Source organism: Colletotrichum abscissum (genome assembly GCF_030869225.1).
Source record: "Colletotrichum abscissum strain IMI 504890 chromosome Unknown Scaffold_9.1, whole genome shotgun sequence".
Taxonomy (NCBI): Eukaryota; Fungi; Ascomycota; class Sordariomycetes; order Glomerellales; family Glomerellaceae; genus Colletotrichum; species Colletotrichum abscissum.
Window position 1 is genome coordinate 1283563 of NW_026850536.1, and position 26967 is coordinate 1310529.

The 26967-nt window shown below is 52.1% G+C and overlaps 9 protein-coding genes across 9 annotated transcripts; 4 read left to right on the plus strand and 5 right to left on the minus strand.

The window, feature by feature from the left end:
• Positions 1-592: 592 nt before the first annotated feature.
• Positions 593-1969, minus strand: CABS01_04909 (O-methyltransferase; the record flags this gene model as incomplete). Its single annotated transcript, XM_060538279.1, has 1 exon — positions 593-1969. One exon carries the CDS (start codon positions 1967-1969, stop codon positions 593-595), a length of 1377 nt encoding a protein of 458 aa, XP_060389941.1.
• A 1391-nt stretch (positions 1970-3360) lies between these two features.
• On the minus strand, positions 3361-5997 carry CABS01_04910 (O-methyltransferase; the record flags this gene model as incomplete). The annotated part of the gene is made up of 2 exons (XM_060538280.1): positions 3361-5727; positions 5779-5997. 2 exons carry the CDS (start codon positions 5995-5997, stop codon positions 3361-3363), a joined length of 2586 nt encoding a protein of 861 aa, XP_060389942.1.
• A 1706-nt stretch (positions 5998-7703) lies between these two features.
• CABS01_04911 (beta-ketoacyl synthase) lies at positions 7704-14111 on the plus strand (the record flags this gene model as incomplete). Its single annotated transcript, XM_060538281.1, has 2 exons — positions 7704-13390; positions 13451-14111. The coding sequence occupies 2 exons, from the start codon at positions 7704-7706 to the stop codon at positions 14109-14111; spliced, it is 6348 nt and encodes a 2115-aa protein (XP_060389943.1).
• A 1084-nt stretch (positions 14112-15195) lies between these two features.
• On the minus strand, positions 15196-16968 carry CABS01_04912 (FAD binding domain-containing protein; the record flags this gene model as incomplete). The annotated part of the gene is made up of 2 exons (XM_060538282.1): positions 15196-16686; positions 16747-16968. 2 exons carry the CDS (start codon positions 16966-16968, stop codon positions 15196-15198), a joined length of 1713 nt encoding a protein of 570 aa, XP_060389944.1.
• Positions 16969-17307: 339 nt separating this feature from the next.
• On the plus strand, positions 17308-18343 carry CABS01_04913 (uncharacterized protein; the record flags this gene model as incomplete). The annotated part of the gene is made up of 2 exons (XM_060538283.1): positions 17308-17358; positions 17420-18343. The coding sequence occupies 2 exons, from the start codon at positions 17308-17310 to the stop codon at positions 18341-18343; spliced, it is 975 nt and encodes a 324-aa protein (XP_060389945.1).
• Positions 18344-18752: 409 nt separating this feature from the next.
• Positions 18753-20642, minus strand: CABS01_04914 (multicopper oxidase; the record flags this gene model as incomplete). The annotated part of the gene is made up of 1 exon (XM_060538284.1): positions 18753-20642. The coding sequence occupies one exon, from the start codon at positions 20640-20642 to the stop codon at positions 18753-18755; it is 1890 nt and encodes a 629-aa protein (XP_060389946.1).
• A 513-nt stretch (positions 20643-21155) lies between these two features.
• CABS01_04915 (MFP1 protein) lies at positions 21156-22278 on the plus strand (the record flags this gene model as incomplete). Its single annotated transcript, XM_060538285.1, has 2 exons — positions 21156-21972; positions 22031-22278. 2 exons carry the CDS (start codon positions 21156-21158, stop codon positions 22276-22278), a joined length of 1065 nt encoding a protein of 354 aa, XP_060389947.1.
• Positions 22279-23375: 1097 nt separating this feature from the next.
• Positions 23376-25069, plus strand: CABS01_04916 (MFS transporter; the record flags this gene model as incomplete). Its single annotated transcript, XM_060538286.1, has 4 exons — positions 23376-23716; positions 23797-24365; positions 24421-24859; positions 24919-25069. The coding sequence occupies 4 exons, from the start codon at positions 23376-23378 to the stop codon at positions 25067-25069; spliced, it is 1500 nt and encodes a 499-aa protein (XP_060389948.1).
• Positions 25070-25683: 614 nt separating this feature from the next.
• Positions 25684-26798, minus strand: CABS01_04917 (uncharacterized protein; the record flags this gene model as incomplete). The annotated part of the gene is made up of 2 exons (XM_060538287.1): positions 25684-26287; positions 26347-26798. 2 exons carry the CDS (start codon positions 26796-26798, stop codon positions 25684-25686), a joined length of 1056 nt encoding a protein of 351 aa, XP_060389949.1.
• Positions 26799-26967: the final 169 nt, after the last annotated feature.

Genomic DNA, 26967 nt, shown 5'->3' on the forward strand with positions numbered 1-26967 from the left:
TTTGATTTTCTTAACGTTCATTTGTCTGCAATATTCGGGTGTTGGATAGGACATGGGGTTTTGGGTAATTTTACTACTTTACAGGTACTTTGTGTAACTTTCCGGTCCGTCACATTGAAGCGAAACACCAGAAGTGTAGAATTAGGTGTCACATCTTACGTTGGTATCAAACCAGCTTTCAGGCATTAGCAGCATTTACTGGCTTTTAGGCACAGCAGCGAATTAGATATACCCGCTATTAGGCACAGCATTTCTAGGATACCAGCGTTAGAGATACCCAGCTTTTAGGCTTACCAAGAGAAAGGGGTGAAAGCATCAAGCAATACATTACGGCCTTGACGATATTTGGACAATAATAAAAAACCATCTCTTCGATTCCATGTTCCTAAGGTCTTACTTATGTATCCAGATTGAACCCTGGATTGCCTCCTTGTATAATACATGGGACCCTAATAAGTGCGAAAATAACCCCTTTCAGCTATACGAACCTCTCGGTCAACGTCCCAGCGAAGCAATGATTTATCTGTCGTTATGGAAGATTTATAGGCATGATGATCCTCAAAAAAAAACAAAACCCCCCCACTTCACTGACTCACGCCAAACTTATGTCAATGAGAGAAAGTTCCCCGAGCTCAGGGCGGAATACTGTCTTCACTTGGAGCTTAGGCGTCACCGCACTGCAGAGGTTCTCGAACGCAGTTCTTGTACGTTCGCGACCATTAAGGTTCATCAACATCAGCAGGTCCCGATCACTAAAGCTTGTCAATACGAGTTCTGTCAGGCTATGACAAATGAGGGGTGGAACTGACTGCATGCGACGTTCTCTCTCACGGCTCTCTTGTCCCGGTTCAGGGACCACGACATCGTTGATAATAATACGGTCCTGGTGTCTCAGAGATGACGCCAGACTCTGAAGAATGTTCTGAGCGTACTTGTCGCTCCAGTCGTGAAGGATAAAACGGCAGAAGTAGGCAATGCCTTCTCCATCAGCAACCTTGTGCTCAGGCTGAGGCTTCATGAAGTCGTGGGGACGGAAAGTGACGCGGCCCTTTAACTCCTCAGGGCAGGACTTGGCCCCGACTTCGACGGTCTCCGGCAAGTCTTGCACCTCGAAATGGAGCTTTGGGTACTTCTTGGCCAGAGCCATTGAAATGTGGCCAGGGCCACCACCAACATCAACAATGAGACGGATGTGGTCTTTTTCCAGCAAGTGCCACGGGTATCCGCCGTCAACAGCGTGACGAAGGTCGTACGCACCGCCAACCGCAATGCCGCGCATGGCGCGGGCAAACATATCGTGCAGCTGCTGACCGTCTGCTTCGCGGAAGCGCTGGAACTGAGAAATCTTTCTGCCAATGGAGACTCCGTAGGCAGACTCGTTCGCCTCCATACTGTAGCCGTAGCTTTGCAGCGCTTTGGGGACAGAAGCGCCGGCCGGATAAGCAATGGTGGCACTCAGGTCCATCCATGCTTCCAGGTCAGGGTCTGTCACGAGAAGCGCAGACATGGCGTTGTGGGCGACGGTGCCGCCTGGCTGGGCCTCGAACAAGCCATAGGAAGACGTGTGCTGGAGAATGCGCTCGACGAGGGCCGGTGTGACCTCGGGCTTGCCGACTGCCTCAGAAACGGCTGCGTATGTTATACTTCCTCCCAGTGGGATATGGCTGGCTAGCTTGTACTTCAGGGCAATTTGGAGAGAAGCTGTGGCGCAGTGCTCAAAGCTCAGAGTGATGAGTGTGTCTCTGGGTCCGCGAGCCAGACGAACAACACGTTCTGCGGCATCGACGATTGATGTCTTTGCCTGGAAATAGGGCACGTTCTCGGGAGTAAGTTCGAGGCTGGGTGCGGCGGCTTCGGTGGAGAGCTTTTCAAGACCGCGATTGGAAAGAAACTTATTCAGCTCAGCCGAAGCTGATGACAGGATTGCGACAAGCTCGGTGAGCTCGTCTTCGATAATACGGCTAGGCATCTTGATGATTGGCGGGCGAGGTGATATCAACTGAGATTGATCTGATGACAAAAGCACAGGCTTCTGATTTGAGAGTAATATGGGAAAAGTGCACGGTATGAGGTAACTCCAGCCATGGCGGTTGATGTTCTTTTAATCAGAGCCATTTAAGACTGAATGTCAACCCGCACTATCGAAACTCACCGCATCGTTCTTTACACAACGCCGGCTTCCCGAGTTGCTTCACCGCGAGCCGGGCGTCTTCAGGTGTCATTCAAGAAGTCGATCTGGTGCAACGCCCTGTGAAGGTTCCAGACGCCAAGGCTGACAGAAAGCCCCGCCGGAAGACTCCGTTTTCCTTAGATCATGCCGGACGGGAGGTTGGAACAAGCTTGGACATGGGGTAAATGATCACCGACCGTTTCTGCTGTCATGAGTGGAGCCATTTAGGGCGCCATTTGCTAACCAAAGCTTATTAAATAGAGTTTGCGATAGCGGGACACGTCTTAATCGCCGGAATCAAAGACGCCGGCCCAGTTAACAACGTTCAGACGGATCTTTGTAACAGAACGGTATTCGTAAACCCAGTGTCTTGAGTTGAAACCCGATTACGTTTATGCAATTACCCATCTCGGAGTCTACGTCGGTGTTGATGTCGGGTCTCGGGATTCTCTTCATCGAAGTGAAGTTGCCGGCTTCCTTTGATGAATTTGTCCATTCGTTCTTTACTCAATGATCCTGATTTCCATCAGCGCACTTAGCATTCACTTCATTCATCATGATTGCGAGTTCGTTCAGAATATTGGTACAAGAAAATCAAGGTTGGCCGCTGACCACCTTATCTAGAAATATTTTGACATCTGATGAATGTGTCAAGCAGTCGTCTTTATTATTGAACGTTGTGCTGGTGGGAAGCTTCTCAGCTTTTTCAGCTCCGGATGTTTCTAGACAATCTAAAATACGTATTAGAGCCCTTAACAGTCCGAAATGAGCAGTACGTAAGTAGTGTCTGTACTCGAAGTCAAAATTGTGCGAACTCCTAACCATAATTTGCACAACGACTCAACTATTCCGCGTGGATAAGCGAACCAACCACTGATAATGCAGACATTGCCACAACAGTATGCCTTGACAGTGCTGAACAATGAGTTCAAGATCGCGAGTGTGAACAGTTGATGCCGCCTTCAGGTGCCGACCTGCCGATGTGGTGCCTATTTGCTTTCTGACGCTGCATCACAGCTCGGGACATGACTCTTGATCCCAGGGTACAGCTCGGCAGACCTTTCTTGACTCTGAAGCGCTTCATATGAGTGATGTTTGCGCCACGATCACTGTTGAGAATAGTGGAGGAAATCGCTAATCATGCTTGAATCTACTAATCTCTCTCACTATCAATGTGTGGGTCTGAGGTCTTAGAAGCCTGTCCAGGCGTCACAATCTTCCAAAGAGCGAAGTCCAAACATCTTCTTCGAACCGACTTCACTCTGCAAAATGCTTCGTTGAGCACGTTTCCTCATTCCCTCCTCAAACGCCCCAATATCCTCAGCTGTAGGGGATCCCTGGGCCGCGGCAATTGTCTTCGCAAGACTGGAAGCATCGCAGATTGCCGTCTGCGCTCCGACCCCGCCACAGGGACTCATGGGATGAATAGCATCCCCGAGCAGGGTCGCCATGGCAGACGGTGACCATGAGGGGACGTTAGGCACAGAAGACACGACGCGAATCAGAGTCGCTTGCCTCGTATCCTGTTGTTCAAAGACTGACCGAATGGAGGAATGCCACTCTTGCGTGATGGACAAACTCAGACGAGCTGCCTCGGCCGCCGCTTGTGCAGAGGTTGAGCTGCTGACCTTGGACGTCGACGTCTCTCCGTCTAGGCGGAATCGAGCTTCGGGGCCAATGAGAGCCCAGTAAATGTAATCTGCGGGAAGCTGATGCTGCGACCGGCTCACCTCGCTGAAACGGATTGGCTCCAAAAGCAAAGTCACCGGCGCATCTCCGATGATGCAGGATTGCAGCATCGGTGTTTGGTCAGACACGATGGTCATCCATCTCATGCCCTTCTCGGGGAACTTCTCTAGGATCTCAGGTGTCATTGGAGTTTTCCCGTAGATACAGGCAGCTCCAGTGTCCCTGATTTTGTGGCTGGGAACGAGATTGCGACGCACAACTGAGTGCAGGCCGTCTGCACCAACAAGGAATCGGCCTTCTACTGTTTCACCATCCTTGAAAGTAACGGTAACAACGCCTTGATCAACATCTGCCTTGTAGGATGACAGCTCTTTGCTGAACTGGATTCGGTCCTCAATACCCGTCATCAGAGCAGTGCGGAAAGCAGCTCTGTCAACGCAGTAGCTGGGGTGAAGGCCAAGTTTTCCGCTCAACCCACCGCCAGAGCGACTGTTGACCACCAGACCGGTAAATGGGTTAAAGTCGGTTTCCCCGATAGCCAGGGTGGCGCATGATGTCTGAAAAGTCTGATAGACTTCCTCGGGCAAACTCTCGGCCAGTGCGACGGCAGCGTCTCTGCGAAGCTTGAGGCGGTATCCTTGGGGCCGCGAATCAACCGCGGGATCCCTTTCGAATACCCGGAAGGGAACGTTGTGCTTTTTCAGTGCCTGGGCCAAGCACAGACCGCTGATGCCAGCGCCCATGATCAGGACTGGCCGGCTTTCCGTCGCCGGCATAATGGGTTTCTTGATTTGGATGAAGTCGTTCGGGCTGCCGGGTGCGGAAGACTGAAGTTGGACGGTCAAAAGCCCCATGACACTGTCGTCAGGCTGACGCGAGTGTTCGATCTCCATCCCCACGTCATTGAGCAGATTCTTCCAGTTTTCTAACTCTCGCTCTCTAGCGTTGAAGACCTGCATCATCATGAGATCTCGAACTCTCAGCTGCTGCTCGTGCTGGAGAGTTGTTGATCCTGGGGGCGGGAGAATTGTGTCCATGATCACGATGCGGGCTTTAGGGTTTGCCTCGAGTGCAGTCCGAAGATTTTGCAAAATAATGCGAGCATCTCTATCAGGCCAGTCGTGGATGATCATGCGAAGGAAGTAGACGTGGGCATCCAAAACTGTTTGAGGCTTGAAAAAGTCCGAAGACATGAACTGGATGTGCGATTTGACTGCCGGATCGATGCTAGTGTCGGCATCAAATGCCCGCTGAGCAGTCGCAACTGTCTCTGGCAGATCTTGCACAATGTACTTCAAATGTGGGAATTTGGAGGCAACGTGGACCGCGAGCTGGCCGTGAGAACCGCCCACATCGACAACCTTTGCGCCCTCTGGCAGCGAGGCCCAGTCGAAACACTCTACGGCATGCGCTAAGCTCCAAGGCCGGGAGGCTGTGACATTGCGCATATAGCTCGAAAACACAGATGTGAGGTCTGGGTTCTTTCGAATGTGGTCAAAGAACGGATCTGTAGTATTCTCGGCAACGTTGAAAGCTGTCTGATTCTTGGCGTCCGTGTCGCCCCAGCGGCGAGTTGCTTCAGGGAACTTGTACGCGACTGGCATCGAGTAGTTCATCATCCAGCGGGCCCAGCTCATGAAATTCTCGTCGCGAACAAGCAAGGCCGACGACCGGCTGTGTGAGACGTGGCCGGATGTAGGCTCTTCCAGGAAACCGTTGAGCACAGCCATCCGAGCAACACCTTTGAGGTGCTTCTCGGGAACGCCCGCTTTGGCTGCCAACACCGCGTATGCAATCGAGCCGTCTTGAGGGAGGTGTTGTAGGACATCGAGATCCACAAGCCATCGGACGCAAGTTAACTCTTGGTACTGTGAAAAGTAATTGTTAGTTGCGAATGTTAATCGCAGATAGGTGCTTACCTCATTGGCTAGGTGGTCAAGGTACTCTTCAGGCATAGTCGCCAGTTGGAGAAGTTTCATTGCCGACTCCATGAGCTTTTTACGAGGATTATGAACAGCCTTCGACTTGTCCTCGAAAGGACTGGCCGCAATCGATCCATTGTCTGATTGACGGAGAAGCTCAGCTCCGTGAGACGCAATCGAGTCCAGTGAACTCCTCAGTCTCTGATAGAAGTCCATTGCAACGAGTGTAATATGAGGGGCCCTGACTGACGGGATAAATTGTGGCAAAGGGATGCGGGAAGACTACCAATTCATCACACATCACTCGCGAGGAATTGGACGATTTACATTTTAAAGCAGCCTCCAACTTCTAGGCTCGGGTGGTATGACGATTTACGAAGTGTGGTGTTTGGATTCAATTGCTCTGTGCCAAGAAAAAGCTTCCCGAGACAGCTGCCCAAAGCGATCCGCGGATCGCTAATCAATCTAGTTGTGTGTGCGAGTCCGAGCTGTTTGGGTGGCTCGGGGTATACTTACCGTCATTTTGACGGTAAACGAAGATCTACCAATCGTGTAGAGCCAATTACCGGTAAAAGTGGAACCCGTAGGGGCAGGTTCCCGAGGTCGTCCTGACAGTGAAACTCGCGAATGCCAAACTTCAATTCCCCGGTCAAAAGGTTGAGAGTTTACAATGGGTAGACTAGTTTCTGACTGTCGGAGATCATGGTGTCGGAGCTTTTTTACTTGAGCGAGGTCAAATCGGGTATACTCCTGCTGAGCCAGAGTCTCCTTTCATGGCTTGCCGCTTGCCGAAGCCCTAGACAACAATGTTGTTTGTAGAAGTCACTAGACATAGCAAATTCCTAGTGAAGAGGAAATCAGCGAAGCTAGTTGGTAGAATGATTTGGCCAGTAAGTCGGGTTTTGGAACTACCCGTAGAGAGAAGCTGGTCTATAGCGAGGGAGGAGCCTATACCGGCTTGACATCGGAGAATGTTCAGCGTGCTGTGAGGAAAGTCTCGAGTCAGTTTAGTTTACCTTTCTCTGACAGATTACTTGCGTCTTACATGGTATGAAAAACGTGACAATTGAGTTGGGTGATGTAATCCACACGTGTAGAGAAAGTTGAGTTTGGCGCTTCTTTCGACTGAACAACGATCCAGAAGATTTACTAGTCGATTTCGATCCAGGTTGACTAGGCTCGTGCTCTCTATGTTACACATGTTGTATTATGACGCCCTATAATTGCTCGTACTCGTCGATTCGGGTGGGATAAGTCGATATCGCAGACATCGAGGCTAGTAATGGACCATTGAGAATGTGTACGACATGTGTAGAATTGGCAACACTTGCACATTCCCGAGAGACCCTAGGTCCACAGGGCCTTACCGATGCCCCGGAACTCACAACCGTGTCTCAGGTATTGATCGAACGGTGACTTACCGGCCTAATCAAGACATCTCATAGCTGTTAGGTAGCAATCTTACCTGTGCCCGAGATGACACAATGTCTCCGTGCCTTACCAGCCCGCCGGTTCCCAGGCCAGGCTGCTAATCTCACCTGAACGATGATAGGCCGAACATGGAAATGCCGTGGCTTTCTTTGAGAGGTGGAAGACAGAGCTATACGAGCTTGCCTTTCCCGGCTTATACGATTACCGATCGGGACATTCTGCAACGATTATGACGATTCATCATGACGATTGGGATATAACATGACCAGCTTGGCAACCTCGTATAGTCGTTCTTGGAAGCACACTCAACTGCACAGCCTCTTCTACACTCAACTGTACTCGGCCTATCATTCTCTAGACCAAAGACTTTCTCTGAACTCTCGATCTGAGTTGTTGATTCATCTGAACCATTTTCATTCTCACCAATCCTCTCTTCTATCTTGGCAATTACTACCCAGCCTTGTTCTATTTTCAGCTCAGACTCCTCCAACATGTCGGGTCAAGATCAAGTACTCGCCTATGTCTTTGGCGACCAAACACATGACATCGCAGACACGCTGCGTAGTCTGGTACAATCTCACCATGATCCACTCGTGATCGACTTCCTTGAGCGAAGCTGTGGAGTGCTGAAACACGAAGTTGCCCGCCTATCTCCAGAGCAACAGGCGCGATGCCCACGCTTCGCTACCTTGGCAGATCTCCTGTCATCATACCGTTCCGGTACCCTCAACCCCTGTCTTGTACAAGCCTTGACATGTATTACACAACTTGGCCTCTTCATCCGTCAACATAGCAGCGGATGTCAAGTCTATCCCACACCCGAGAACAGCCTCTTGGCCGGAATCTGTACCGGTGCCTTGGCTGCTGCGGCCGTGAGCTGTGCTCATAGCGCCCCTAGTCTTCTCTCACCCGCGCTTCACGCCGTTGCTGTTGCCGTTCGCTTGGGCGCGCTCGCATGGGACGTCGCTGATAGAATCACCAACAAGCATGAGATATCCGATTCTACCAGCACGTTCGATTCGTGGTCTCGCGCCGTGACTGGATCCAGCCCGAAGATTCTTGCCGACGCTCTGCTGCAATACGCTGCTGAAGCTGGCCTGCCCGTGACGACTACCCCGTATATTTCAGCCATTATCGGGCCTAATCAAGCAACCGTCTCTGGACCGCCCGGAGTTCTCTCCAATTTCTTGGCCTCAGACATCGGCAAGTCAGTTGCACCTACGTCAGCCTCGCTGCGCATCACTTCCCCATACCATTCTGCACTATTCTACAGTGAGCACGATATCGAGCAAGTCCTTGCTAGTGTTCCACTGAGTAGCTCGTCTCTGGCTCGCATTCCTGTCATCTCCACCAGCACCGAGGGCCAAGTGCACTCCACCAAGGCAAGCCTCCGAGATGCGCTCGAGCAAGCTGCGCGTGACTGTCTTGAGAGACAGATGGCGCTTGAGCAATTGCCGGTCCGTATAGCTGAGCATGTCAGACGTTCGGCCAAGACGACGACGGACAGCATCACAGATGTGATTATTCAGCCTTTTGCATTCCACAGCACGGATCGCCTTGTCTCCCCTGTTCGTCGACTTCTACCGTCAGATTCCTACTGTGTACAAGAGAGGTCCCCTCTAGCTGCTGAAGAGCTTGCCTCGCTGGCAGGCAATGGTGCTCTCGGTGCCGATGGTGGTGCTTCGAAGTCTCCTATCGCCATCCTTGCTGCTTCCGGCAGATTCCCTGGCAATGCTGATACTATGGACGCATTCTGGGATATCCTCCACAAGGGTGTCGATACTCACGAGATGGTTCCAGCCTCTCGATGGAACGCCTCTGCTCACGTTGGAGACACATCTGTGAAAAACGTCTCTGGCACCGGCTTTGGTTGCTGGCTGCATCAGGCACCGCAGTTTGATGCAGCCTTTTTCAACATGTCGCCCCGTGAGGCCGCACAAGTCGATCCTGCCCAGCGCCTTGCACTTTTGACTGCCGCCGAGGCTCTCGAGAAGGCGGGAATCGTGCCGAACCGTACTCCGTCTACTCAGAAGCACCGCGTAGGTGTATGGTTTGGTGCCACTAGCAACGACTGGATGGAGACAAACAGTGCGCAAAACATCGATACCTATTTCATTCCCGGCGGAAACCGTGCATTCATTCCGGGTCGCATCAACTATCACTTTAAATTCAGCGGTCCCAGTTACACTATCGACACTGCTTGCAGCTCTAGCTTGGCTGCGCTGCACTTGGCATGCAATGCTCTGTGGCGCGGCGAGGTTGACACCGCCATTGTTGGAGGTACCAATGTCCTCACCAATCCTGATATGACGGCTGGTCTGGACAGAGGCCACTTCCTCTCCCGTACCGGCAACTGTAAGACATTTGACGATGACGCTGACGGATACTGCCGCGGCGAAGCAGTTGTCACGATCATCCTCAAGCGACTGGATGACGCCCAGAAGGACAAGGACCCTATTGAGGCTTGCATCTTGGGGGTCGCCACGAACCACAATGCCGAAGCAGAGTCCATCACTAGACCCCATGCCGCTGCTCAGAAGGACCTATTTGAGCATATACTTGCCGAGACCAAGGTCAGCTCCAACGACATCAGCTACGTTGAGATGCACGGTACGGGTACGCAGGCTGGCGACGCAGGGGAGACCACTTCCGTTGTGACGACCTTGTCTCCGTTGACGGCTCGCGGCACATCAGTCCGCCCAGCTACCAACCCTCTCCATATTGGTGCCGTTAAGTCCAATGTCGGCCATGGCGAAGCTGCTGCTGGAGTCACCAGTCTTGCCAAGGTCCTCATGATGATGAAACACTCGACCATTCCTCCTCACATTGGTATCAAGACCAAGATCAACCACAAGTTGCCAGATCTTCAAGCTCGTAACACCCGCATTGCTACTGTCGCGACCCCTTGGGTCAGGCCCGCGAATGACAGCCGCCGAGTGTTGCTGAACAACTTCTCTGCCGCAGGCGGCAACACCGCTATCGTCCTGGAAGACGCTCCTGTCTTCAACAATTACACCGGCCCCGACCCGAGACGCCATCACGTCGTGACGCTCTCCGCTAAGACGGGCGAATCCTTAGTCTCTAATCTTGGCAACCTTCTTCAATGGCTCGATGGTGCGGCACCGCGTGAAGACCCCAATCTCCTCGCAAAGCTCTCTTATACCACCACCGCCCGCCGTATGCACCATCGGTACAGAGTTGCTGTGACTGCTACTAGTATTCCCCAACTCAAGTCGTCGCTGCAGAAAGAGCTCGATGCCCGTAGCGGAGGAGAGAAGATTCTGCCTGCCCCGGCCAAAACACCCGGCTTCGTATTTACTTTCACAGGCCAAGGCTCACCACACGCTGGTATGGGTGCGGACTTGTACGCCCGGTTCGCTTCATTCAAGAACAACTTGCAGCGCTACAACCACTTGTGCGTCCAGATGGGCCTGCCGTCGATTCTTCCTCTATTTGAGGAGCGGGACTATTTTAGCCGTGCTTCGCTTACTGCCCTCCAGTTGGCGCACGTCTCTTTCCAGATGGCTCTTTGCAAGCTCTGGGAGTCCTTTGGCATCACCCCCAAGGCAGTCGTCGGTCACAGTCTTGGAGAGTACGCCGCTCTTTATGCCGCCGGTGCTCTTTCTCAAGCCGACGTCCTCTACTTGGTAGGAAAGCGATCTCAGCTGATGGAGGAGCACTTAGCCCAGGGAACTCACGCCATGCTCGTCGTTATGGCTGAAGAGGCTACAGTCCTCGCTGCTATTCCTGGTGTTGTCGGTCGTGACCTCGAGGTCTCGTGCCGCAACAGGAAGCACAACATCGTTCTCGGCGGAACCATTGCGCATGTCAAGGAAGCCCGGACCATTCTCGAGTCGAAGGGCATGCGCTGCCATGTTCTCGACACTGCACACGCTTTCCACACTTCTCAGGTTGACCCTATCCTTGCTCAGTTCCGGAAGATTGCAAAGGGTATTCACATTCGTCGCCCTACGATCCCCGTTATCTCGCCTACTCTGAGCAAGGTTCTTCGCGAGGCCACTGATTTCAGCGAGGGCTACTTTGTTGAGCATTGCAGAAAGCCGGTCAACATCATGCAGGCCGCATCTGTCGCTAAGGCAGAAGGCATCTTGGATGAGCGCACTATCGCCATTGAGATTGGTCCCGCGCCTGTTGTTGCTCCTATGGTTAAGGAAGTCGTTGGATCTACGATGCAGACGTTCGCATCTGCACACAAGACTATTGATACCTGGCAACTGATGACCGATGCCTTCTCCGGCATGTATGCGGCTGGGGCCAACGTCGAATGGTCTAGATACCATGCCGACTTCCCAGAGTGCCAGCAGGTTCTTCAACTGCCCTCCTACGGATGGACTCTCAAGGAGTACTGGATGCAGTACACCAATGACTGGAGTCTCCGCAAAGGTGATGCTCCCATTATCATGGGGCCTGCCAACTTGGCCTTCTCGTCGATTTACAACGTGGTCAAGAACACTCTTCAGTCAAGCTCTGACGGCGAGGTGGTCGTCGATCTCGACCTCAACGCCGACGATGTTCATTCCATGGCTCAAGGTCACAAGGTCTACGGTGTACCTTTATGCACTCCTTCCGTCTATGCAGACATCGCTCAGATGATTGGCAAGTATGTCAAGCAAATCACAGGCATGGACGTCGACGCAGTCGGAACCGAGGTGGCAGAGATGCACATCCAGAGTGCTCTCGTCGCCAATGATGTCGGACTCAAGCAAGTCCTTCGCACCGAGGCAAAGTTTGATGCGGCGAAGAAGTCTCTCTTCTGTACATTCTCTACCCTCGACGGCAACGACAAAACCATGGAGCAGCATGCCAACTGTTCAATCCGCTTCACCGAAATTGATGAGACCAAGTCTCAGTTCGCTCAGGCTGTTTCGGATGCAAAGATTCGCATGAAGGCCATCCAGGCGCAGGTCGGAGAAGATGAGAGCACTTTCCGGTTCAGCAAATCGATGATCTACAAGATGGTTGGCCAGCTTGCCGATTTCGACCCCAAGTATCGCGGCCTGTCTGCCATCACTCTCAGCAACAACACCTACGAAGCTGCAGGTACTGTGTCATTCAAGGGCATCCCTGACAATGGAAAGTGGTTCTCCAATCCCGCTTTCCTGGACTCCATCTCTCAATTAGCTGGCTTTGTTATGAACGCCAATGAGTCTGTCGATCTTGACAAGGAGCTTTTTGTCAACCATGGATGGGAGTCGATGAAGCTATTCACTCCTAAGCTCGATGCGAACATGACCTACCACTCATATGTGAAGATGACTGAGGGCAAGGACAAACTGTGGTCTGGAGATGTTATCATCTTCGATCAGAATCAGAATCTCATCGGTATTCTTGGTGGGGTCGCGTTACAGGGAGTCCCCAAGCGCCTTATGGACTACATCATCAATTCGGCCATGAAGAAGGTCTCGGGTGGCTTCTTATCGGCAAAGTCTCAAACGCAACCACTACAGCCCCAGGCAATCGTCACTTCGGACATGAAGGCAACCTTTGGAGACATTTCTCTGGCCGAGACTCAAGCTGCTCCCACTGCGCAACAAGCTGCAGAAGACTCCTGGCCTGTGGCTCTCAAAGTCTTGGCTGAAGAGAGTGGTCTTGATGAGAAGGAGCTGGCCGACGATGTCGCCCTCGCTGACATTGGTATCGACTCGCTCTTGTCACTTGTGATTTGCGGCAGACTGCGCGACGAGCTTGACGTTGACCTTCCAGAACGGGCACTATTTGAGGAGTGTCTCACTGTTGGCGACATTAGGATGCGTGTTTCTGGCACCGCGATGTCGTCGACAGAGTCTTCTGGGCATGAGAGCGACATCACAAGCGTTGAATCTGACAATGCTTCGTCGGTGGGCTCGCCTGATCTCGACAACTTGGCGTCGCCTTTCTCCGCTGCCATGACGCCAATCAATGGGCTTGATACCCCTGGTTCTTATTTTGAGGTCATCGACATGAGCGCTGGAGACTTCAAGGGCAAAGCCGTTCCATCGACTCCTATCGTGTCTACAATTCCACCGGCGTGGTCAATGTACCTCCAAGGTTCCCGCACGAAAGCCAAGGAGACTCTTTTCCTTTTCCCGGATGGCTGTGGAGTAGCCACTTCCTACTTGAGTCTTCCGACTATCTCGCCGACTACGGCACTTGTTGGCTTCAATTCGCCATTTGCAAAGTAAGTAATAACGTGCTTATTTCTGCCACTCTGATTCAATACTAACAAGTCTCCCTATAGAACTCCGAGCCGAATGTACGACCATACTCTTCGAGAGGTTCTACAGTCCTACATCGCCGGCCTCCGTCAGAAGCAATCCCGTGGCCCCTACCGTCTCGGAGGTTGGTCAGCGGGCGGTATTCTCGCCTACGCAGTGACCCAAGAACTCATTGCCGCCGGCGAGGAAGTCACCTCCCTCACGCTTATTGACTCTCCCCCGCCCAACAACGGCCTGGATCACCTGCCTGACAGATTCTACGACCACTGCAACAAGGTCGGCATCTTCCGCAACGAGATGCGTCGCGGCGCGGAGCAGTCTGAACCGCCCGAGTGGTTGATGCCTCACTTCCGCGCCTCAACTGAACTTCTGCATGACTATCATGCGCCCGCCATGTCACCCGAGGCGGCCAGAAAGTTACACGTAAATATCATCTGGGCAGGGGAGTGCGCTTTTGATGGGGTTCGGTACCCGACTTTGCCGCCTGCCATGATGGAAGGCGAGGATTGTGAGGGGATGAAGTTCCTCACTGAGAAGAGGAAAAATTTCGGACCTGGGGAGTGGGCTTTGCTGTTCCCCGGTGCGTCTATTACGACTACGGTCATTGAGGGGGAGCATCACTTCAGCATGATGCGAGGTAGCGGCGCAGACAGATTGGTCGACGCTATCAGACGGGGTCTCTAAATTCACTTTGTTTCATTCTTTCGTTCATCACTATACTATTCTTCCTGGAGTTCAGGGCGAGGGGATCTTTACTTTCAGAAGGCGTTTGGTTGGCATGTCGAAGTAGTCCGTTCGGTGGAAGAATCGCCGATTTGATGCTTGATCGATCACATAACAGTCTTGAACTTTCCTTTGTAGAGCATCGGAGCTTCCTGTAAATACAGTCTAGAATGTGTTTTCCCTTTTTACATTAGTCTTCTATGTAGAAACTCTCAGATTCACACCATGTGCTTCTGGTATTGAATTTCCAGTTATGACCGTGTCGGGGTCGGCCATCGAATTTCTGTCAAGGATATCAGTACGCCTTGAAGTGGTCAAGGTAACTTCTTCGCGACGCGAATCTAATCGATCAACGATCTATTTTTTCCTGATCGTCCAAAACCTGACAAAAGTAGACAATGCGTTTATTCTTAACTGTCATTAACTTCTCGGTCACGAAGCTGGAAGCAAGACTTTGATACGCTCGCTACTCTCAAACATCCGAGTGGGGAGACTCGACGGAAACTGACATCAACTCTATCCTGACTCTATCCCAAATCGAACATGGAATAGTAATCGTTCGCATAGGGTTTCGGAATCCGAAAGCACAGATAGCAATACTTACTTTCGGTTATCGAATCCGAATCCGGACATACTTGGGCCTTTGCGATACCGAATTGGGATCGTGCTCATAGTTCATCGCGATTTTTGACGCTTTTGTGAGATGATTGAGAGTAGGACTAAGCTGAGTACAGCCAACGTGAAACAGTCAAACAGTAATCATATTAGACACCTAGATACAGCATGAATTCATACTGATGAACGCATCAATCGACTTAACTCTAATCACGGCAAAACAGTCGTTGCTCGAGCAATATTTAGAAAGGTAATAGTTCGCTAGATTTAACTCTATTTAGGTAGTAGCTAAATACCCACGTAGGAATTCTTCCACATTTGATGCCCATTGGTCTCGATCAACGTAACGAAATGCCAGGAAAGTGAAGTTCATAAGAAACTTTACGCGTTCTCTAAGTTTAACTAGCAATGTGTAGTCCTCACGTCGTCATCACTTGAGATCGGCCCTGACACCACCTCCGGTACTCGGTACCTTTGGCAACTTGAATCCACCCGGAACCTGCTTCTGAAAGACCTGGTGCGGATCATACTTCTCGCTTGTCGCAAGTAGCTCTTCCAGAGTGCTCTTACTCCGGTGCTCAATGGGGTTTTGCCAGCTCTCAGCGTATGTCGCTTGAAGATAGCTTCTATGCAAACCCATCTTCTTGGCCTTCGCCTCAGCATCCTCCACTAGCTTTTGTACCGTCTTCTCCACGGCCTCGTCACTGTCCCTCTCATTCTCGTCGACGGAGATGCCCAAGTGGATGTACACAAGATTTCCCTGCGTCTGAACGGGCCCCAACGAATCGACAGCACCGTTGCGTTCCGACATGACGATGGGAACAGGCTGGTACGCCATGGCGACCGCAAAGCCGTCGAGGTCAAGGAGGGGAGTGAAGGCTGCGTCGGCGAGCTGGAAGAACTCCTCCATCATGTCAGCAGAGGGCGCAAAGCTGACGGTGGCAAAGATCCAGCGCTTCGGGTAGGATGCGAGTGCAGCGTACTCGCGCGAAATCGAGGTGACGTTGTCGACGCGGATGGTGTTGGAGGGACCACCGGGGAAAAGGGGCTTCTGCTCGATGGCGAGGAGGGGCTTGAAGACCTCCGGTTCGATGACGGGCGGGTCGCTCTTTGTGTATTGCAGGCTATTGCCAATGAACCAGCTTCGTGTGACATTGCTGAGGACTAGGTTGTTGATGTAGTGCACGTAGGGGTCATATGGATGCATCGAGGCGAGGGCCTCGTGGGCCTTGAAGTGTTTCTTTCGCGTGGAGATGTCGTGGAAGGTCTGACCGCCCCAGAACTTGCCTTGCGGGAAGGTTTTCATGGTGATTGCGGTGACGACGCCAAAGTTGTTACCTCCGCCGCGGAGGGCCTTCCAGAGATCGGGGTGCTGGCTCGCGCTGGCGTGGACAATGTCGCCGTTTGCAAGTACGACTTCAAACTCCTCGACCACATCGCAGATGAAGCCGTAGCGGGGGGAGAAGAAGGAGGTTCCACAGTTAAGGACAGCGCCGCCCACACCTACACCCGCGACGCGGGCGCCGAGGGTGCTCAGGTCAAAGGGATCGAGCTGCTCCGTGACCTGGTCCCAGGTTTGGCTGGGACTCACGGTGATGGTCTTGTGGTCGGCGGAGATGCCGACAGCGGGGATATTCTTGAGGTCAATGACGATGCCGTTCTCCATGTTGGCGGCACCCTTGAAGGGGGTGTGGCCGCCACCACGAATAGCGAATTGACATTTGCCGTTCCATGCTTCGGCACCGGCCGTGAGTGTGCGGACCGCGAGCGATACGTCGTGGGCTGACTCGGGCATGACGACGCATGCTGGCTTCAGGTCGGCTTCTTTGAGGCTGAAGTATGAGCCGATAGAGGACTTATAAGCTGGGCCGTTGGGGAAGGCGACAACGTCATTGCCCATCGACTTAGCCAGAGCTTCGCACTATTGAGAGACAGTTAGTATGATGCCTCGTAATAGAGAGATACAAGAAACAGTACTCACACAAGTCGACGATGAAGCCACGGCTCCGTGAACGTTGCTTCCCGGGTTGACATTGCTGCCTCCAAGAGGGGATTGCACAGAGTCAACTTGGAAAGACGACAGGCCTGGCAGGCCAAGCAGAATCTGTTGGAGACCTGCACCAAACATGCTTGCTAACTCTTGGAAATGATCTGGCTGTACTGCGCTGCAATGGACGATGCCAACATTGATCACCAGGCCCATGGATCGCGAGGGAAGCTGCGAATTTCATAGCATTCACTGATCGGGTAATTAATGACTCGGCTTTAGTCTCACTGGTCGACTTGCCGAGCTTTGCTTGTTTCCCGCTCATTCTGAATTTGCCTTTTCGGGACAGCGGGAAATGGACGTACGGCGACCGACCATCCTGTTCCCGGCTGCGTCTCCGTTTCCCGGGACGGGCCCAAGCTGCTTGATTATACCACCTTTTGCCTCCATAAAGCGCGAGGAGACAGCATCAATGTAATTGATAATTGTTGAAGCTGCAAGTTTCAAAAGACAAGAGCCTAGCAGAAGCGATTTGTAACTATCGAAACTCCAAAGATGCCAGGCCGTACCACTGATACGCCCATCCGCAAGGTCGCACTCGCAGGCGTGAGTAATCGGCCTTTCAGCTAAAGCATCTGCCCGCGAAAGCAACTAACAAGAATGACAGAAAGGCTACGTAGGCGAAAAGATTTACGATGAACTGGTCAACGCCGGGTATGATGTTACTGTTCTATCACGATCTAACCCGGAAAACGCGCCGAACGTCCGCGTCGTCGACTACACCTCCACAGAAAGCGTCACCGACGCCCTCCGCGGCCAGGACGCCGTCATCTCCGCCATCAACCCCGCGGGATGGCCGCACCAGTACAAACTAATCGACGCCGCCGTCGAGGCTGGCTCGGTGAAGCATTTTATCCCCAGCGATTTCACTTCCCTGTCGACGAACCCCGCAGTTGCCGAGTTCCCTTACTACAAGGACGCCGTGGCGATCCAGAAACACCTGAAGAAAAGGGCAGACGAGAGTGGGATGAAGTGGACGATCATCGCCACGGGCCCTCTTCTTGGGTGCGTGCTGAACGGGAATTACATGTACAACTACCAAGAGCAGACCGCTCTACAGGTCAGCGACGTGACGCACCGTGTTAGTGTGACGCGACGACCTACCCTCGCCAAAGCCGTCTCGAACATCTTTGCCAAGTCTAGTGACATGGAGAGCGGCGCCATCTTCATCCAGGACTATACTACGTCACAAAAGGACATGCTCGATATCGCCGAGAGGCTTTCTGGCAAAACGTGGCCTGTTCAGCATGTTGATGGGGAGGAGAAGCTCAAGGATGGGCTTGCTATGTTCAGAAGGGCGGAGGCGGAAGGGACTACGCCGCCCATCTTTGCTACGTTTCTGGTCATTCATAACACCATTTTTGGCGGAAAGTATAATACGGCTTGGGATGGCAAGGGGAACAGATTTCTCGAGTTGCCCATCATGCCGAAGGAGGAGTTTGAGGAACTGATTGCGACGAGAGTCCGGAATGAGCCTATCGACGGCGGACTGCCCTGGAACTCGGCCCCGAAGCCTAGAAATGCGGCTTAGGATGGCCAATGTTAGACTCTTGTTGCACAGCACTCAGATAGCAAATTGAAAACCCCATTGATAAGGTAATTGGAAATTCTGATAGCAAAAAGCGCATTTTCCATTGTGACAAACATAATTTTAACACAATTTCTTTTATTAAGGGGACTCAAGCTATATAATCGGTTCCAAGTGCCGATTTCCAATTTCAGGCTTTCCAGACAACGAATTGGGGGCACGAGTAATGGTGGTCAACTTACAACGCGTGGGGTCAACAACAATTAGTCATTCGTCCCGTTCGCGTAGGTAAATCGAGCAAAAGGGAAAAGCAGGTATTGAAGGATTACAATCTCGATAGCTACATGGAGCAGCTCAAACGACTAAAGTAACGAAACAAGCTTGCAAAAGATGTTGAAATCTATGATCAATGCTACCTCAAGTCCAAAGATGGCGGCTGGAAGCCATTCCACTCCAAATAAGTCGTCGGAACTTGAGGGAACTCGTCAATCCCGTCCAGCATGACCACACCCATCCCGCCAGCGTGGTGAGTCTGCACATGGCAATGCAAAAGCCAAGCGCCAGGGCTCTCCACCTTGTACCTCACGACAGTCCACACAGCAGGTGCATCTCCGGCGATATCAGGCGTCGTGAAGGTATCCTGGTACGACGGATCCTCAAAGTTGAATACCCCGGGCGGAAGAGCTCGCTCCGCTTCCTCAACGGTGGCCCAGGGAAACTTGCCGACCCCGGAGCCGAGGAAGTAGACCTTGTTGCCGTGCTTGTGAACCGGGTGGCTCTGCGCAAAGGGGCCTTCGGTCTCTAAGATGATGTCAATCCACTCCCCGACCTGGGTGCGGAGGATGAGCTCGCTCTGGGGCACCTCGTTGGGTTGTCTGAAAAGGAATGGCGGGTCTCGTTCCTCGGCTGTCATATTGTATACTTCTTGACCTGATAGACTCCATTCGTATGCTCCGTAAGGGCGGCCTGGCTTCCTCAGATACAGCTTGAATGTGCGATCCGGTCTGCGAGCGGGCTGTTGGGATGGAAATGGACGACCCTCTTCGGGTTTGAAAGAGCGGATATTTTTGATGAGAGGCTGTCCTGCATAGTTCATCTTGGGCTGGGTATTTCTTGGCTGCTGTGTCGCTCCGTCGTACGCCAACTCGGCAAAGCCCCCAAGAATCTGGTTGAGAAGGTCGTTGGCCATCCTTATCATGTATCGGGCTGGCTCCTGGTCTAGTTCCACGAGGACCGAAATCCGATTGCCATTGCCAATGTAAACACGGTCTGTGACAACAGGCTTGATGTATTGTCCATCGACAGCATATACATGTAGATCGTGATTATCGATAGAGACTTGCAGAGGATATAGCCCGCCAACATTCATAAACGTGAGGGCCGCCCAGCCTTCCTTGCTGTCGACATTGACGGTGAAGTTTCCCTTGGGATTTCTGCCGCCTACGCATTTTCGGATTGACTCGGCGGGCAGCTTGCCTAGGTGCACATCATAGTCACCTTGAAGTGCCTGGATCGGAGGCACGCAACCCTTCGCAGTCATATGGTCCTCGCCGAGATCCTGCAGCATCTTAAGAATAATAGGGTTCGTCATGCTGTCTAAGGATTCCGGGTCAAGACAGTACTGTGACCCAATGCCGTTGACAATGATTGCATCCGTGCAGGCGAGATCGAAGTTGGCAATCTCCTCGATATGGTAAAAGTCATCAAACTTGTACTGACTCCAGTCGGCGAGTAGTAGCGGCTGCATGTTCTGCTCAGCTCTCCGCATTGCCTGTTGAGCCTCCAGGCTCCCATCGATGAGGTGGAAAGGCCTGTCAACCTCCGGTAGTGCGTCGACAATGACCGCGCCGTAGAGGCCATCCATCAGCTGTCCTTTCGAGTGAGCGTGATAGAAGAACGTTCCCGGCTGCTCTGCGGTCCACTGATAGCGGTACGAGGCACCGGGATGGATTTGACTCTGAGTGAGGCCCGGTACTCCATCGCTCCAAGGTGTCTTGCGTTGGTCGATGCCGTGAAAGTGTATAGTTGTGTCTTCCTGCAGATAGTTGCGGACTATGACCTCGACCTCATCCCCTTGCTTGAGATGCAGAGTAGGGCCAGTGAAGCTGTTATTTACGAGAATGGCAGCTCGTGGACCAGCACCGAGAGCGTCCACTTGGCCTGCTGTAAGATGGAGCTCGAAGCGCACGGTGCGCTGTACTGACTGCTGGACGTTGGACGTCCCAGCGTCCAGCGATGTTGCCGATGACCAGCTGGATAACGGCCAAGGCAGAAGGTAAGAAAGAAGATGAACAGGGTGCATTGTGATACTGATATTTCAAAACTTGGTGGACCTATTGGAACAAGGAAATATGACGAGTGTGTAAGTGCCTCTGGTTAGAATAGGATAGGCCAGACCATGAAGCAGGTGGGAGCTGGTGTAAGTTGGAGGCTTGGGCGCGGGAGGGAATGAAGCTTGGTCGATGCCATCTCACAGGGAAAGCACATGCGTTAGACTCGCTGGAACTTGCCGAACACTTGTAGCGAAGATGGCCCAGCGGGAATTGAAGACCGGTCGGTGCTGAGTCGAGTATCATAACCCCGAGCCTGCCCACAGCCATTACATTTCAGACAATAGTTCATCAATCGTCTGTACACGTTTCCCTTCAGTAGCACTCCGCTTGTCAACTTCAGTCCGTTATCTTATTCTTGCTTCATTTCCGTCTTCTTGCTGCAGGAAATGCGGCTCTCACTTATAGCTCTTGCAGCAGTGCTGCTGGGCAGTGCATCCGCCAAATCCCTAAGCCAAGCTCTGATCAGCCATGGGTCGCTATCGATGCTTCACGATCTCCTGAAGGACCTAGATCTACTGGAAAGGTTCCAAACCGCTGAGAGGTCGACGTTCCTGGCAATGACGGATGACGCGCTCGTTGGTCTCGCCAACTGGGGTTTAAACATGAGCACTATCGACCCAGCACTAGCCAGTGCCATTCTTGAGTACCACTTTCTAGAGGGAGTCTTTACGTCGTCAGATCCTTCGTTGAAGACGGACGCCCAGCTCGCTCACTCTGTCTTGCGCCCACCAATTTTGACAAACGTCACAGATGGCCCGGCGGTGAAGCTTTCCATCATCGACGGCTCATTATCCGCAGAATCTGGCATCCAAAAGGTCATGCCAATCAATGAGTCGGACATTACCCACGACAATGGCGTCCTACACACCATCGATAGCAACCTTGTTTTGCCGCATAACCTCTCAGAAACCACCAACCTGGGCAACCTGCATAAGTTCTGGGACCTAGTTGAAAGATCCAAAACCAGGGAGATTCTGGAGGCCATGAAGGACGTGACTGTCTTTCTGCCGGATGACAAGGCAGTACGACAGTGGAGCTCCGCGTTGGGATCTCTTACACCGGAGCAACTGGCAACGATAGTCGCAAATCATGCCATTCCCAACCGGGTTCTTTATCATAGCGCCTTCTCTGCTGAAGGGAACGAGTACAAGACTTTGAGTGGGATGAAAGTCACCGTCAATCGTGACTCTCGTGGTAACATCTTCATTAATGAAGCAAAGATCCTCAAGGAGGATGTGCTCATTTTCGGTGGCGTCGCCCACATCGTCGATGGGGTCTTGGTTCCCTCGGGGCACAGAGGTAAGTTTGAAGTTAAGTCCAAGTCATTAGAGCCTTGTGTGTTAACTTCGTTTTGTAGATTCAGCCTGCCAATCGCTGCTCAATGAGCTTCGGGCCTACACGGCTTTGTATCCGCCTTCGTGGAAGGTCATGGGGAAGACATTTGTCGTGGCCACAGGTGCCTTCTCACTGACCGTTCTTGCATTCCTCACGGTAAGGAATCGAAGGAGCAAGAGACGGTTGATTTCCTCGGCGTGGACAACAGCAAGCTGGGAGGCACACCTGCGAAGCATCACCAGTGAGAAATATCAAGACGTGTACGCTTAAGTGAACGGAATACAATTCTATTCTTTGCACAATTATCGCGATTTACGTCGATGGTGTTGTAGTGACCATGTAATACGTACCAATGAACGCCTGTTTAATGGACCCCTCAACTGCTGTTGCTTGACTCCCACACCTGACATTGGAAAGTCTCGCACCACAGCGCATAGTTGATCAAGCCACCTAATGTGCTTAAGTGCTAATCTGATTACATGTTCTCAGAGTCCTGTAGGCTTTGAAAAGCCATGATCCGCAGGGATACTCATGTCGTAATCGATTCCAACCGGCTTGACTGGGCCACAAGGTATCAGAGGCCCTCAAGTTACTGATTGACTTTGCCGAATCACGGCCCTATGGCAACTGGGTTTCGGGGATCGATTGCCGCACCCAACACAACTAGCCCTTTAGCAGAATTCAGCCTAAGCAAAATACAATTGTTGATAGGTGGTCCCTCCATGCTTTTCAATGGCTACATTTCGCTCGGGAAACACGTCGAAACGGTACAAGGAGCAGATCCCAGGCCTTATCCCCATGATACGGTGAAATCAGCGCGTCAGTTCAACCTAGTTAATTACACGTTCCCGAGAACAATCGGGAGGCATTCAGGTATGAAGCAGAGCAAACCCCGAGCTATGTGTGCAACGGCTTTAGTGACCAGCCCTTAGCAAGGAAAATGATGCTCATTTGAACCTCTTAATTGCGTGATCCGGCTTCCACGGCAACTGGTGTTCAAGGTGTAACACGGCAGACGGGCTTCAGCGGTCGGGCTGTTCCTATACGACCTGAGCCATGGTCACCGTGTCCTCGTGAAGTCTGCCCCTGTAATAAAGCAAAGCGGCATTGAGCCCTTCGCCTGCGGAACGACATTACTGCCAAATCCCCCCAAGACCTCCAAGAACATTCCCAGTGATTCAGGTGGGTGTTCTCACTCATTTGCTACAGTGAACTCCGCATTTCTATATCTACGATCTTTGGACAAATTGTAACTTACTTTATTCCCGTTCACCATTCTCTCTTCAAAGTCAATCTTTCCATTCTTTCCTTTTGTATATATCTTAAACCTCTGTGACAATCAGCTCAGTGCAAGGTTCACATCCACCATGGCGCCGCCAGCAGACGAAAGTCCAGCAGAAGTCACCTACGCAGATGAGCCACTGTCCCTCGACGAGCAAGTCATCGCCAAGATTCAAGGCGGTGACTTCATCGTCGACTGGCTCAGCCCAGATGACAAGGGCTGCCCCCAAAACCTGCCCACACCCCGCAAATGGCTCATCACGCTGGTGCTGGCGCTGTATGTGCTATCGACGACCTTTTCGTCGTCCGTGTTCAGCGCAGCTGCTGGCGTAACTGCCGCTGAGTATAATACCACGGTGCAGAACATGGTTTTTGGCGGTACTTCGCTCTTCATGCTTGGGTTTGCTGTTGGCCCCATCATCTTCGGGTATGAGAGCCTTACCCCTGCATCCCTCGCCAATGAGCTGTGAAAGTGCCTGAGCTAACGACTTCCACCCTACGTTACAGGCCTCTTTCGGAACGCTATGGGCGAAAGCGCCCCTTGATGGTCGGCTACGTGACCTTCGCCCTCCTCCAACTCCCGGCAGCCAGTGCACAAAGTCTGTACACAATCTTCGTATTCCGCTTCCTTCAGGGTGTCTTCGGCGCCGCGCCGTCCGCCATTCTGAGCGGCACACTCGCCGATATCTGGACCCCGAAGCAGCGGGGCTTCGCCATGCCCTGCACGGGAACCTTTCTCATGATCGGGCCCGTCCTCGGTCCCATGATCGGCTCAGTCATTGTCAAGAGCCCGCTACTGGGATGGCGGTGGATCTTCAACATCACGGCCATCTTTGCCCTTACCGTCGCCGTGGTCACATATCCAGCTTTGACCGAGACGTATTCCCCGATCCTCTTAGAAAGACGAGCAAAGCGAATGCGTCATATGACGCGCAACTGGGCTCTGCGAGCAAAGTCTGAAGAGCAGGAGAACAATCTCAATGACATTGTCGAGAAGTGCCTCTCGCGTCCGGCCAAGATGCTCTTTTTGGAGCCCATCCTCTTGTTGATGTCCACTTACATCTCCGTCGTTTTCGGTATGCTACCATCTTAAACACGTTTGCAACAAACTATTGACTAACGACATCATAGGACTCATGTACATCTTTTTTCTCGCCTACCCAATGTCTTTTGAACGCGAGCGCCATTGGGACTCCACGTCTGCCGGCCTCCCGCTCCTTGCCATCTTGTTGGGCACGATCCTCGGCGGCGCGCTCATCATCGCGACAGTCAACACCAAGTTGTCGCCGGATCCTAAGGCTGGCCGCCCACAGGAAAACAGGCTGTTGCTGATGATGATCGGGACAGTCTGTCTGCCCGTCGGTATGTTCTGGTTCGCGGCGACGAGTTCGCCATCGACGGACCCCTGGCCGCAGATTGTTGCGGGCGTACCTATCGGTATTGGCATCATCTTGATAAACATGCAGGGAATGAACTACATCGTGGACTGCTATGGAATTAACTCCAACTCGGCGATCGCGGCCAACACCTTCATGCGATCCCTTTTTGCGTCAGGATTTCCAGTATTTGCGTGAGTCTTCTCGGAATTCGCCTAAGCGTTTTACCGCCGTGTTTACTGACTGCATCAAGTACATCCATGTACACTTCGATTGGCGTCGCCCGTGCGACTTCACTGCTGGCTTTGTTTGGTGTAGTCTTGGCTCCTATCCCATTCCTTTTCTATCACTATGGGGACAAGATTCGAGCTCGCAGCAAGTGGTCGCCCTCATACGGACGATGAGATTCCAGGCCCATGTATCAGAGCGGGCACTGAATGGAGTATGTGTTGAACTTTATGTCGGAGGAGATAACAGTAGTTGATAGATAAGGCAGCTCTTGCAATCGCGCCGCATGTGGGATGGTTGTAAGTTGAGGCTGACTTGAGGTGATTTGAGGATAAGTAGATTGGAAATGAGGATTAGGACAGCATACGCATATCATTTAGTTCTCGATCTTATGTTAGAAGTCCCGAACTAATAAGTTCCCAAGGCATACTGCAGATTATATTTGTACGTGTATCACTTAAGTCATTCGTTCGAATTCCATCTTTCAGGTGCCTCAACTCTTACCGGTCATGCCTTGCCTCGAAGCTTTTTGAGATCTCGATGATTGAGTGCAACAACTGTTGGGCTAAATAGTTTTCTGATCTAAAAGGACACCAAAAGAAATTTGACAGTCCCTTTTCATTGATGCGAAGTTTGTAGTGAATCGATAGCTATATGATACCAAGATGAAATTCATCGACGAGACAATCAGCATAGCTCAGGAAGGAGACTTGATTCGCCTAGCTAAATTCAATCATATGCTACAATCTACTTTAGTCCGTGTGCAGTAGCTATCCTGCCCTGCATCCTTCTACTCGCAGCTCTGGTCCTCCCAGAAGAGGAAGAATCGAGTCTCGATGCTCCGTCTCGCAGGACCGATATCATCAGGCGTAGGGAAAGCACTGTGAGGAGTGCGCCTAGCACGTCCATCCTTCTTAGAATCAAAGATCTTAATGAGAATAACATCGTCCCTCGTCATACCGCCGCGGAACCACCACTTATGCTGGTCAGGCGTTTCGGGCGGCGCAACCTGCCACATATGGTTCTCAGTAGGCTTGTGAGGCCACCGGAAGGGAACGCAGTGCATGGTATCGTGGAGCTCGTCGTCTCGAACGGATCTGGCATCACACAGGGCCAAAGGCTCGCGGTGGACCTCGTCCATGGGTCTCCAGAGGTTGACAATGGCCCAACGGTGCTTTCCGTCGTGCTTGGCGCCTTCCCCGGGAGGAAGGTCATCATAAAGGCGGCGCTTGGCGCCTAGGTCAGACTGGTCGATGTGGACGAAGCGGGCGGAGAGCAGACCTCCGTCTGTCATGGCCATGTCCGGCTTGTCCTTATCCTCTTCGGGGTCTGTGCTCTCCCATTGACGCTGGCGGATGATGTGGGAGATAACACGGACATCACTCGCTCCGGTCCTGATGGTTAGGTAGGTCAGTAAAAAGTTGCGAGTCGTCTTTTTCTAGGAGACACTTACAGCTTTCTCATGAACTCCTCACATTCGGCATTATAAATCTTATTGAGTTTTTCATCGATCGGACTCCACGGGAAGTCTTTGTACGAAGTAGGGAAGTGCTCGAATTGGAATCCGGTCTTGTCCAGGCTAAACTCGGACTCCTTGCCACGAGCGTTGTAGATCTTGACCGGCCGCGGGTCGTATTTGCGGCGCATCTGGGCAAAGGTACCGCCCCAGATCATTTCGTCGCCGCCCTTGGTGGGGCAGAGACGATAGTTGAGGGTGGCATCGTAAGACTCCTTGTTCAAGTTGTACACGCCAGCGAGCTTTGCGCGCTCCTCGCTGTCCTTCTCCGCGAGCTCGGTAGCGGTGTACTCGATCTTGTCTCCGGAGACTTTGAGCTTTCTCTTGACCTCGGTGTCGAGGAAGGCCAGCTCGTCCTTTGTGGCGTAGTTCAGTTCAAGAGTAGGCATGATGGGCAAATTATTATTGGTGCAGACTTATGAGCTTGACTGTTGAAGTGGTGTAAACGTCTGACGAACACTTGCACAAGTTGACCTTTAATATCCAATAATTCGGTGCGCTTCGGCCGTAGCAGCAGGCCTTCCGAGCTTCATATCGATCACGGCGTTCTTGTCACCG